This window comes from Mchenga conophoros, linkage group LG1 (assembly GCF_057382185.1).
Source record: "Mchenga conophoros isolate Kocher_MC1m ecotype Shallow Benthic linkage group LG1, M_conophoros_male_GT1.1, whole genome shotgun sequence".
NCBI lineage: Eukaryota > Metazoa > Chordata > Actinopteri > Cichliformes > Cichlidae > Mchenga > Mchenga conophoros.
In genome coordinates this window covers 30,957,483-30,971,350 of record NC_140526.1, presented here as the reverse complement: position 1 = coordinate 30,971,350, position 13,868 = coordinate 30,957,483, and the positions used below count along the sequence as shown (strand labels likewise).

The 13,868-nt window shown below is 41.5% G+C and overlaps 1 protein-coding gene across 5 annotated transcripts in view; it reads right to left on the bottom strand.

The window, feature by feature from the left end:
- Positions 1-13,868, bottom strand: part of znf609b (zinc finger protein 609b) — an 81,929-nt gene that overhangs the window by 4,271 nt on the left and 63,790 nt on the right. For 4 of the 5 annotated variants that reach the window (XM_085274734.1, XM_085274717.1, XM_085274707.1 and 1 more), the window contains 4 exons: positions 7,111-7,198; positions 2,977-5,266; positions 2,489-2,843; positions 825-1,178 (listed from right to left, as the gene is read on the bottom strand). In XM_085274734.1, coding sequence (XP_085130860.1) covers positions 825-1,178; positions 2,489-2,843; positions 2,977-5,266; positions 7,111-7,198 — 3,087 coding nt within the window. The remainder of the gene's footprint in view (positions 1-824; positions 1,179-2,488; positions 2,844-2,976; positions 5,267-7,110; positions 7,199-13,868) is intronic. The other variant, XM_085274725.1, reaches the window with a different exon arrangement.

Below are 13,868 nucleotides of genomic sequence, written 5' to 3'. Positions count from 1 at the left end.
GGACAGAGGGCCCAGGGATTGAACCGGCGACCTTCCGGTTACAGATGCGATTCCCAACCCCCTGAGCCACGGTCGCCCATTTAACAGTGACTCCATCCTAAAGAAGCTTGATACAAACATTTAACATCAAAACTTTTTGTTAAAACTGTACTTAATGTTAATACAGGCAACACATTTGCAATGGAAGAACAGAGGCATTTGTCAAATTCACTGTAATTTGACTGAGCTGCCACTAGATGTCAGTGCAGTCTGCAGTGGACTTGTGTCTTGGGCTCATTCAACATCTCTATTATCAACACCATGATCCAGTTGTCCTCAGAGGACCTACTTAGGAATGGATGAGCTGAGAGGCTAAAAGTGCTGCATATTTGACTAGATTGCAACAGAGAAGTGAGGGCTTTGTTTTTTTTGTTTTGTTTTTTTTACAGGTTGCTGCATCTTTCTGGAAGCCATGACATATAAAGCCATGACAAAGAAACATACAGTTTTACTTTTAAATGACATTCTACATCTCTGCATGTACTCCTAACTTGCTGCCTGAGCTTTTTTAAGATGAGCTGCTGTGTGACGCACATTATCTGCCACCTGCATTTGTTTGAAAATGCTGCTCTCGGTAGGCTTGTGTTTTGCCTCCCTGTCGGTTGCTGGTGGTGGGTACAAGGAAGGGGTTGCTGCTTGATGGCTGACAAGCAGTTAAAGTATATTTCCTTCTTATGCTCGTTTTTAGAAGACCCGATGGTCACATGTTTAATTTACTCTAACAGTCTGCTGCATCTGAAAGAAGTGAACATTGTATCTACAGTGAAATGGGATGACTGATTTACCTGTGGCGTAGGACAGGTCATATTGCAGGGGATATCCCAGGTGGTGGTGAGAGGGCATGATCCGCTGGGAGGGTGAGGATCGCGGTCGGTCCACATCTCGCTCCCTCTCCCGATCCCTGTCTCCCGAAGCTCCCCTGTCCTGCTCTCTTTCCCTGTCGTGGGGTGGCTTGTCACCTACTGTGGGGGATTTGCTCTTGTACTGGCTGGTATGCAGATGTAGGTTGTCCAGGGCTTTCGAGTCTGTTGCCGTTTTGGTGACAGTAGGGCTAGCACGAGATTTGTCACTGCCTTCCTCGGTTCCGGCAATTTTACTCCCATATGGGGAAAAGGGATAACCTCCAGGTAGATAAGAACCTGAGAGTGACAAAGAAGATTAGTGATCCACATATTCAGGTTTATATGGAATACAAAATTAAGATAAATACTGTTAAGATTACAAAGTAATAGTTACACATTGGTAACTAACCACTTAGTTGCACAGCTCACATATCTCTTCACTAGGGATGGGAATCGAGAACCGGTTTTCATAGAAAACTAGTTCTCAGTAGACCAATTCCTTGGAATTGTTAGTCTGGCTATTCCCTATCGATCCCAGTTATTGGTTCTTGCACTTGCCAAAGCAGAATCAGTGCGGTGATTGCTTTTTGTGCTGGTTTTCCTCTGTGCTTTGTGCGGTCAGCTTTGTTTTTTTACTAAGAGAAAGGTCTTAGAGGTCCATGTTCTCATTGGTGTGTGGGGTTGTAGCCTCAGGTTTATTTTGTTAAATGGTGATTATAAAACGGTGGGTTTCAACTATTTTACAGAGTGACATTAAAGTAATGTAACGAATAGTATAACAAATTACTTTTTCTCTGGGAGTAATTAAGTAATGTAGTGCATTACTTTTAAGAAATAAAATGTAATAATGACTTTGAGTCACGACTCCAACACTGATCACAGCAATGAGGGTAAAAGCTTCAACAAAAACGCACAAACATTTGACCCACAGCATGCAATACATTTGCATGAATGTAATTTTGGTGGCGACTCTAAAAACAGAGCGAATGAGAACCCAAAAGACAATCAATAATAGAATCAGAATCGCTAAATTCTTATCAATTCTCATCCGTATTCTTCACTGACATCCAGGTTGGTATAAAAACACTACTCTTATTTACTCTACATAAAGACTAATATTTGGGCTATTTACATCAGATCCTCCAGGAATGTGTGGATTAACACAAATTCAACCATGCTACTAGTATTTATAAGTGCAAGCAATCCTGCAAAATCAAGTGAATGCAATTTTTCCCCACTCTACACCATTTTCAACACATGTAATTTTATTGATAGCCTCTTAGGGAGTAGAATCATTCTTTGACTTAAATCATGTAATTGCCTTGAAAATTACTCCATTGCCATGCTTCATTTCTAACAAACTGTACCAAAGGACTGCAATTATTTCATGAAGCTATTAAATATTACCACAATTACCAGTGAAACAACACAAAAAGTGCTGTTTTTATGATGGAAAAGAAGAAGAATAAACTAATCAGAAACCCTCACAGATTCAGCCAACAATCTTTATATAAACTGCATTATCACAAAGTAAACGAGCAAAAATTCTCATTTTTTCATGCTACATTTCATAATTGCTTGTATTTGGAAGAAATCCAAGGTCATACCTGGGTAATTCGGCATCATGACCGAAGGCATTCCCCTGTATCCAGGGTGGTTGGGGTCATAGCCTTGTCCGTAGGGGTAACCATGCATGTAGGGCATGTAGCCTTGGTGCTGTGCTAGTGGTGATGAGAACTGCATGTGGGGATTAGAACGAGAGTCTTTGCTCATAGCACGATGATCTTCAGAAGTGATTCTGGGATCACTGCTCTCTTTGCTGTCCTCCTTGGGCCCACTTTGACTGTCCTTGGGCCTGGGCCTTTCATCCTTCAATTTACGATCATGTTCCCGGTCTTTCCATCGAGCATGTTGTTGCTGGTGCTCATCTTCTGCTTGAGACTTCTGGCTCTCAGGGTACTGCTAGGGGCAGAAAAGAAGCTCCAAGTCATCTAAAATCACTATCACCATACTAGAGTGGTGCATACCTCACAAAGCATTATCAAAACAGTTTTACAAACATATTGTAGCACTGTTGAACTGGACTGCTACTTACCTGTCTGAACCACATGGCCTGCTCCAGCCCTGCCTGACCTCTGGATTCAAGTGCTTGCTTGGGATCTTCCTTTCCATGGTGACCTCCTTCAGTCAGCTTCATCTTTAGTCCCTCGGGTTGTTGGGACTTTGAGTCCTCCCCCTTTATGGTTCCCATGGATTTGGAGGTCGGCTCAGAGGGGGAATCCCTGGATTTGCTTGGTTGCTGCTGCGCCTTTCCAAGGTCTGACTGACTTGGGGTTTTGGAAAGGCTTGGCGGCATCAGGCTTTTTTGTTTCCACTCATCCTTCATGGAAGATTCTCGCTCTTTCATGGCCACATCTGACTTCTTCTCAGCAGCACGATGCTGCTCAGCCATCTGTCGCTGGCGTTCCTCATACGGTTGCCGGTAGGCTGGGTTGGTGCTCATCAGGTAGGCTTGATCAGGATGGTATGCGTACGGAGGGACGTAAGCATACTGGTTGTAGTACAGAGGCTGCATGTACATGTTAGATCGCTGTTGGATGACTGAGGGTTGCTGCTGCTGTTGTGCAGGAGCAGTGCTGTCAGGTTTGCGATCTTCATGAACCTCAACCTTGACTTTTTCCTCAACTTGATCCTGCTCATCATCCCTTTTAATCTTTACCTGACCTTCGGCAGCTGTTGTACCTGGATTGGGCCCACCAGGACTGGGGTTGACATAATTGGGTGAGTAATAAGTGTCATACCCAGGATAGTAAGGAGAATCTTTGTTGGGTGTCTGATTTGGAAACAGTGCCTTTTTGACACTTTCCCTGATGGCTTGGTCCTCTGTCCTGACTTTAACAGCTTCTAGTTTCCCTTCACCATCTTCACCAGCATCTGAAATGTCTGAATATGCTGGGCTGTTGGTTTTGACTGAAGAGTTGTCAGCACCATTCTGGTTCACTACGTGAAGTGGCGTGAGAGTCTGTGGAATCCCACTACCATCTATTCGACTGGCAACACCAATGGATGGGCTTGGGGCGTTGTCAGAAAAGCTGTAAATCTTGTCAGCTTCAGCCTTTATACTGGCCAAGCGACTTTGATGAGTTTCTGACGAGCCGTTAAGAAGCCCTTCCCCCTTACTCCCCTGATCGCAAGGCTCTGAGTACGGAAGCTTTCCTTCCTCCAGTTTTCCTCCCTTTCCTGGAGGCTTGGGGCTATCAGCTTCCTTTCCACCATCTTTTTTCTTTTTGTCTTTCTTCTTCTTGTCTTTGGAGCTACTGGAGGCAGGATCTCCAATGGCAGGGGGTTTAGGCTGTGTGCCTTTCATTTGGGGACTCTTAGGGATTCCTTGCATCATTTGGGTAAGCCCCGGGGAAGAATTTGGGTTTCCAGGAGGAAAAGAGTAAATCTGCTGGGTTGCTGTTGGGCCAGGGCCAATTGGCCGTGGTGACTTCAAGTTTTTCTTATCTGTTTTTGCACTTGTGTTAGCCTTTTTAGACTTCTCCGATCCTCTCTTATCATCTATACCATCGTTACTAGCCTCATCTGTGAGGCAAGGCCCATCCTCACACCCATCCATCGGTGTACCGCCTGTTTCAGCATCCGTTTCAGCAATTTTCTTTTTACTCTGTTTTGAACCAAACTTGCCAGGAGATGGAGAAGGACTTTGAGCATCAAAGTTCCTGCCTTTTGGAGTGGCTGAACGTGCTGGAGACAGGCATCCTTTCTGAGAGATAGATGCTCCATTACAGTTTCCTGGTTCAGGATGGAGAGTTGAGTCCTCCCCATATTCGCTGTCACCATCTAAGTCCAACTTAATGTCATCATCATTGTGAGCGCGGGCTTGGTGGTACTTGAGACCGTTAATGTGCTTGTACTTTTTGTTGCAGTTAGGGTGTGGGCAGTCAATAAGAACAGGGGAAGGGCAGCTACGATCGAGGGGAGGTGGAAGTGGCTCAGTCTTAATAGAAGGGATAGGAAGGCCTGTAGGTCCCACCCCTCCACTGTTGGAATTTGTCCGCATGCGTTTGTTGCCTTTTGTGTCCTCTGAACTGGAATTGGGTTCCATGTCTGAGGTTGGCTTGGTCTTTCGTTTTCCAGCTGAAGAGGGACTGGCCTTGATGTCCTCGGTGTTGCTGTTTGGTGGGGTACGGCGCTCTGATGGTGTCTGACTGCCCCTCCGACCCTTGCTGTTAGAGGCTGCGCGTGTCTTATTATTGGTGGTGCCCTTGCTGTCTGATGAGTTGCTGTTTTCGTTGAGAGGAGTGTTGCTATTCGGTCTCATTCGTTTACCCCGACCGCGACCATTCCTCATCTCCAGATCACTTGTAGGGGATTCACAAAACCTGCAACAGTGTTAAAAGATCGCATTTAGATTTGTATTGTCAAGTGCCAATTATCAACATTATGGTACATAATATAGAGGAAATTTGACTAATGATTTTTGAAAATTAACATTGTGGAAACCTAATAATACTACTTCAATCAATACCTCATTCAACTTTCATTTTATTATTTCACACCATTAAATTACTCTAAATATAATTGGCTTTATGACAAGAACAGCCTGTCAAGAAAAATGACAAATCTCATCAGCGGTGCAGTCAGTTGTTTTCGCTTAATGGAAATCACCCGTGTGTAATTAAGATGTCACAAATGATTTTATGATAAATACACTTGTATCTGGAAGGCAAACCGCTGTTGCCCTCATTACTAGGAAAAAAGGGTCAGTTTCTGGCAACTGTAATGCTCTCTAAGGACCTTTAAAGCAATGGTTTTAAAGCTTTCTTTTTTGTTCTTTTTTAATCTCTCCACAAACAAGCTGTAGGGTTGTGCTTGGCCAGACCAATATTAAAACTATTATGAGGATGACTTGTTTATATTTTCACTTGCAATGTCATATACAAGGTTATCTAGTCCCATCGGTAATAACTTTATTGGCACGGACAATAATGGCGGAGAGTTAAAGTTACAATAAACAATGTCACTCATACTAAAATAGATACACTATTGTCCCCCTCTTTTTCCTCTTGTAACATAATAAACTTGATATTTGGTGCTGAACAAGTGAGTAAGCACTTTAAACAAAGCAACATGACATTCCTAATGAAAGACATGTAAGCAACATTGGAAAAGACAGCCATGAACATTCGAGCTGCTTTGGTAATCAAAACACGCAGTCATTCAAATACTTAAAATAGCAGTTTGGCCTTATCTCTCCATAACAGTAATGCAATTATCTTCAGCACGGCAGTGAAGGTTAGCAGTCTGTGACAAAGTCAGACACAGGGCTGGTATGACTCACAGCTTCCCCTGCAAGTCTCTCCAAAAAAATTTCAACCTCAGCAGGGGATGTGAATATATCGGTAGACTGACTGGTACTGGAATTTAGACACATTACAAGCCCAAGTTTACATTCAGTCTGTTAAAGGCTTTCTGATTTATTCATGGCTTGTCCCTAATGTGGTTGTGCTGCAAATGCAAGATTATCTCAGTCCAAATGCAGCACAGCAAACAACATGTACTGAGCATTATTGTAATATACTGTGATACATTAGTATTATACAGCCTCTTCTTGTTTTCCATTAGCACTGGTTTATCCTTGATTTCATTAGATTTTTTTCTGTTGCACTTAACCATGCATTTCAAATATAGATTTATATTTACATTTAGATACAGTGCGGGTGTTTCAAATGAAAGCGAGTGTGCCTGGTACAATCCACACACTGTGTATTTTGCATAACAAAGGCAAATACCCAGAAATTACAACAACACCTCATGCTACCACCCACATAACAGTGATCTAAGAAATTGCAGCCGTTGTGATAAAGAACGTTATAGCGTTGAGGAAAAGCTGTCAGTTCACTGAGTGGATTCTGCAATCTGGCTAATTAGAGTATCTTTGTATCTTCTACTACTGCCTCCTGGGACATCAGCTGTTTGCTAATGAATCCTGTTTCTCCAGGCTCAACGTAAGGACTAACATGTACTTGTAGGTCCAATGGCAAGTTGATGCATTAGGTTTTATATCCTCAAGCCTGACTCTGCTACAGCACATTTATATCAAACAGAATATGAAAGGGTTAAGAGGCCGAGCACCAAATGTTGGAGAGTAAAAGTAATAGTATGCAAACCCTGCTTTCTCTAATAATAATAATAATAAAGAATTGCACAGAGCCATGCATCTTACCTCGGGGGAGCCCAGTCATGCCGTGTACAGTCCAACAGGGTGCCCACATATGTCTTGTTTCTCCAAGTAACATTGACCACTAGCATGCCTGTAAAACAAAGGATCAAAGATTTACATATTTATCTTACACCACCTATTAGAATATATTAAAGGAAGTGGATAAAATACAGCTCATATACCAAACAGAATATTTTACTGCGAAGTCCCTACATAACAGCAAAATGTAAGGAAAATGATGCTACAGCCATAATGCACTGTGTTAATCTTCGCTAAAGGGTGTCATATGGAAGACAGTTTTACAATTCAAAGGATCCTTTTTTTAATCTTCTTCACACAGTAAAGCCGTGGGGGCAAGACTGACTGATATCTTCTAAATGACTTGGAACAGACTCAGCTGCAGTCGGTATTGTAAAACCTGTAAAAATAGACACTTGCAGCAGGTCTCGCTGAGAACGATCGCATAGATTTTACCGGGAAATACTCACACAACACCCATTCGATTTAAATAAGCCATCTCAAAGTACAAGAGAGTTCCCTGAGGGACAATTACTTAGATGCAAATATTTTCGGCAAAACTTCTATCTCGCTTTGTAGCCCAAAAATTTACAACCTTGGAGAGAATGTAGAGGCAGTACCACAGCTTATGAAAAACAAGCAACAAGCTCCTGGGCTCAACAGATTTCAGTGAGGATGGCTCTTTCTGACAATGTGCAAAGAAAGCTACTTGACTTCAGTGGCATTCCAGCAATCTGTCACACTTAGAAGCTTCTGCGTTGCCTATTTGGCTCATGTGAATACTGTAGCATTCGGTGTGAGCTACACGATCCCACTTGTGCTAAGTGTGACACCTGAGCTCACGTTTTACAGTCTAAAATGAGAGATTCTAACATTAGAGATAAAATTAAGATTCGTTTAAGATTGCATTAACTAAAATCCTTGTACGTGGATGTTTAACTGCGGGAGTACGTTTCATATTAATTCAAGCCACATTCCACACGGCGGCTCCTGTTGAAGGTCGTTTTAAATGGACGCTGCGACGGCAGGCAAACGAAGGATAATCCGAAGATTTGACCCGTAAATTCAGAAGTGAATCATCAACCAAACGGCTACAGTGGTTCAGGAGCAACGACTGTGCACAAACACATTCTGAATTTATTGCCCACACCATCCCCCCTCTCTCTCTGCTGGTGACCTCAGCTTGCCACTTCAGCACTGCAGAGAAACTGGAGGCTGCAGTGAGCTAACTTATCTAATGGCACAGGAATGCTGGCTGGCAGCTTCCATCCCTCCGAACATTTTATTAGCTTAGGAAACCTCTCTTGCTCACCCCATTTTCCCTCTCTCCTTCACCCTCACCCTCATTTCCTCTTTTCAATGGTATAACCATCCCTGGCTTACAATCTTTTCCCCTCCCACACACACACACAGTTCAAGTCACAGTTCAGACCTCATTTTTCTCTTGCTGCCTCTGGCATAAAGCAGCGAGTGTATAAGGCATTTATATATGTTTACAGGAACCTGCTGACACTTGGCTACAAGTCTCTTCCTTCAATCTATGGCTCAAAAGCATGAATGTTGGGTCCAGGCAAGATCCAACTGCAAATGTCATTTGTGTGTGTGTCTGTGTGTTGCGTAAAGAGGTTCTCCAGTTCAGATTTCTGTCACATTAAAAGAACCCAGACCCTTTCTGAAACGCCTTCAACAGCACCCTCTCCCCACCCCCCTAAGCTCTCCAAACACTCCAGCACAAAATGGCTCTGGCAGCTGGTCGTGGCAGGATGTAAATCAAGGCAGGGCAAATGAATGAGTGGCCTTTCATGATCTGCAGGATATAGCCTTCCCGGCGTTCTCTAGAGAAGGGTTTAGAAATTACACTACGAGTTGTTAAATGATTTAAAATTAGCATTTGGTCTTTATGTTTGACTGTGTCTTCAGTCGCTGGAACAATGCATGAGCTTAAGAGGGAATTAAGTGTTAGTAATGCCAGCAGCACTGATTGAGACACTTAAAAGGGAAAAAAAGCATTTTCAGATACACATTTCTTTGCCATTTGCTTGAGTCAATAAGAATTTTGACACGACCGCCTGGAAGAGAAAGCGACACATATATTAAGCTTTACACAGATTTACTCGAGCTCAATCAAAGTGAATGAGTGGTATCTCTTAAACCATTTTTGAGCCACTACAAAGGTTTTCCATCACAACTCAGGTCTGAGCTCAGTTATCAAGGTCTTTGACAATCTTGTTCTGAAGAAATTCCACGCCGCATTTTATCTTGTGATAAGCATCGCTGTCTTGTTGGAAAATAAATCTTAAGCCACAATCTATTTGACACTGGCTGTTTTGCATGAGATTTTCTTCAGGAATTTCCCCATCTTTCCCTCAGCTACAGCTATCATGTGACAGCCAGTGAAAAGCAGATCACAGCGTAGGGTTTCAAATGTTTAACCTCGTGTAGGCAAAGTGGAGGACGGGTGATGAGAATAGATGGCGTGATCAATTTGCATTTGCAGTCTAAATAGCTTGCCGATTTGATTGGAAAGAAATATTATGAGCGGTCAGAGCAAAGGGTCAATTGATACCTTAATTATACTATAAAATGCAAAACATTCTGGAAATCTATTGGGGATGCAACAGGAAGTGTCAGAGGGTCATAAAGAATGTGTTTATCATTGTATGCTTCCTTCAGTGATGACAAACAGCATCATTAACAATATCACAGCAACACGTGAACTATACTTCTACATCAGATCTACCAGAACCCCATTTTAACCCTACGTCACGACCTTGTATTTAACCTGACGTGCACCAGATAAAAGGAGTTTCTGGTTACTAAGAAGGTTAGGATGCAGATTTCCCACAGAAGTCTACATCAAGCCTAAGGTACTTGATAGTTTTAATTGTATGACCCTGGTAAGCCGATATTTTGTATGCGCCTTTACTCTTCAACACAGCCTGAACTCTCTTAGGCAAGCTTTCTTGGTATTTCTTAATACCAGCTCTACTTTGGATATTGGCTGCCTTTTGTTCAGTTCTTTGTCAAGATGATCCAACACTACTTCAGTAATGTTGAGGTGTTCCTCTGTGTGTGGCTGTAGACACTCACCTCTCTTCTGACCTCCTCTGTACATAGTAACACTGATTTGAAATAAAAATGTCCAAATTTACATTCATCACTCCATTAGACCTGTTGACACAGATTTTCAGTAGAGTTCTTGTGTAATTTGGCATAACCTGGCCGTTTCTCCCTATTTCCCTTCCTAAAGAATGGCTTCTTGACAGCCACCCTTTCATTGGGATTAGAGCTGGGCGATAGAACGATAACGATATGTATCGCGATATAACTTTTACTCGATAGAGAAATTAAGCTATCGCGATAGACCTCGCCGCTCTTTTCCTCTTAAAAAAAAAAAAAAAAAAAAAAAGTCAGCCAATCCAAATTCAGTAGCGCAGAGCCGAACCAATCACAGCCGCAGCGTCACGTCGCGTGACTTGTTACGTACAGCACAAGTGCCAAGCCGCACGTGTGTTTGTTTGGGAAGCAGCCAGCGGGTAATGGAGCCAGCGCGTAATGGAGGAAATGAGTGTGCCGACTAGAAAAATCAACCGAGCGTGACCGAAGAGAAAACAGATGACGGTTCCAATGCCGGAGAGATTGTCGAACGGAAGAGCCATAGAAGTTCCGTAGTGTGAAGGTATTTCGGCTATTTCAAGTCTGACAAAAAACAGAGTAGCGTGCACTGTAAATTGTGCCGAAAGCAAGTCTGGAAATACAATAAACTGGTGCATGCGTCACACTGTGCGCCACGTTATTGTTTCGGTGAAATGAATTTCTACAATACTGTTAATTCTACTCTCTGCAGTGTTTAAATGCTTACATATACACACAGTTACTGTCCCTCCACACATACGACTCGGTTCTGCTTCTATGCCCCAGCTTTGTTTACTTTTTCCCACCGAGGCTTCTAGACTTCTGATTGGCCAGCATTTCGGCACGGTTAGGAATCTAGCGCCACCTGCTGCTTTGGCATGTTCATAGCAGCGTTTTCCTTCATTTCTGCCTTTATGTGTGGACGGGATTATTTTTTAAAACGAAAACGGAAAATCTCAGTTTTCAAAAATACCCGTGTACGTGTGGACGTAGCCTCAGTCTCTGACTGGAAGCGCTAATTCGTCATTCGGCTTTTGTCAGACTAAAGTAACTGTTAAAACTGTTTGAAAAGCTCAGCTATACAACAAGGAGAGATTGAGAATTTCCTTTTAGTTCTCAGTTTATTTGATATTGACAAAAGTTAGTCAGTTTTGTCTGTTCTTCTGTAAAACAAACTAAGATTTATTTTTAGAATTAATATTTTGTTTCTAAGTGGAATTGACAATTTAGTCTGTTTCATTTGTTCTATTTTGAAACTTAAACGCTTTAGCGGCTGCCTTTTGTGTAGTTTGCAATATTTGCCTTTATTTATCTGAAAAAGTCTCATGTTCCTTAAGTACATCTACCCTGTTGAACTTATTATGAGAAATAAATATTTAAAAACAAGCTGCTGATTATTTCACATTTTACTTGTGAGCAACGGCACATTTAAATCTTACAAATATAGTTATTTGGCTTATATCGTGATAGATATCGTTATCGCCTGAAATGAAAAAAACATATCGTGATATGAAAAAATCTCATATCGCCCAGCTCTAATTGGGATAATTTCTGATGAGACTTCAGTTAACAGTAGAAAGGCCAGATGCATCTCTCAAGTCCTATGTCAGGTCTTTACTGCATTTTTCCTCCCTATTTCTTAAAAACATGGCTTTCAGATATTGTACAACATGCAGATAATTTTTTTAGGCCTGCTGCTTATTTAGTCCTCCTCTTGTCCGTTTCCTCAGATTTGTTTAAGGACTCACTGAACACCACATTGAGATATTCCAAGTTTTCAGCTAATAGCTCTTTGAAAATCATCTTGTTGGTGCAAAAAGTACTATTTTATGTATTGTACACTGTTATCTTTAACATTTTTCATACATTCTAAAAAGAAATGAAAACAAGTTTTGTTTGATTTTTACGGACTGCTACTTACAAAGTATCTAAGGATATTAAAATTAAAAAAAATCTTTGCCAAGTTATCTGTCATTCCTTTAGTTAGGCGACTTTTTACTGCCTGAATAGGTCACTGTTAAGTGGCTAACTAAAAAAACAAACATTCCTCTAACAATGATTAGTTACAATGACTAGACTGAAAATGAATAAAAAAGTAGCCAGTGCCCAAAGAAAAACTTTGAAAGATCTATTGCTCAAAATCACACCAAAACAATTATATCTGGCTACTTGGAAGTAAAATATAAAGAAATGAAGGGTGGCTTAAGACTTCTGCACATTAGTGTATTGTACTCCAATAGTTCAGAGTCAGTGACAGTGACCTTTTGTATAATCCATGTTTGCTGTTGTCTCTTTTCCCCCACAGAGGTACCTTCCTTTTGGCTGCTTTCCCATGCTGAAGCCAAGCAACCCTGTAATCCTGTCAGCGGTCCTTGGCTTCTGGGTCAGCTCAGATATCTGCTTCTAACCTACTCTGAATGCTAATAACGTAGTTCCTTGAATGTTATCTGGGACACCTCAAGGACATTTAAACAAGTTGTGCTGAAACATTTATCAAAATAAGAGGAAAAAAAGACTTTACGTGTGTATGTTGTGCATCAATTAGACACAGTATTACCTGCTTACTAAGTAATTAAAATTCACTCCTCATCATGGGGAGTACTGGTATACGTTTTCAGTGCTGACACTTCAGTAGTTGTATCAGAGCTTGGTAAGTAAAGTTGCAAGCTCCACAGTATCAGTGTGTCAGAGATAAACAAAGCTTGGTTTGCCCCATACTAAAAGCAACAAGGATTAAAAATTCTATTACACAACTGTCATCTTGCAAATGTTTCAAAATTTCTTCCGTCCTGGTAATTATTTACTGTAGATGATACTTTATGAGCAACACTCTAAATTCTTCCTGCACTACCGAGTAGATGACATTTACACTTCATTAAGCAACCGTTATTGTATATTGATGGCATGAGTAGCTGATTGCACAACTATTCCATCTTTGAGAAAATTAATATTTATGCAGGTTATTAAAAAAATCTGATGCTTCATGCTTTCATTTTAATGCTTAACATTTATTACACTTTACATTGCGTAATTTTAACTCAGCTACTCAAAGTTTTGACAGGGGTTTCGAAATCCACTGAATTTGTTAGCCATATCAAAAATATGCCCAAGGGTATGTAACAAGATCAGGTTTCAAAGCTGGAACTGAAAAGCTGTTTGAATTTATCTGCACACTTTCATCCTTGGAATCATTTTGAAGCCGTTAGGACAAAGATGTCAATGTCATGTCTGTCTAAACACGGAAAGCCCTCGACATAACAACCCAAACAAATTTCCCTGTGGCAGAAAGCAAATTACACAAGGAGAACTTTCCATGCGTGATCATTTGTTTACACACACAGAGTTACAGATGAGTGTTTGTGTGGGCCAACAATTCCCCCCCCCCCCCCTTCTTTCCTTCACTGGATTTGTCTCGAGGGAAGAAACAAGACTGGCGTTCAAAGATCAAAAAAATACAACTTGCACTTTGAAACTGCAGTTCACTTGGGATTTGTTTTCAAAGGGAGGCTTGCTGTGTGGTGGAAGAAAAGGGTCTGAAATTATGTGGAGCAAACATGGTTTCCTGCAATTCCCCCTCTTACTCCCCTCCCTCCCCCTGTCAACCTTAA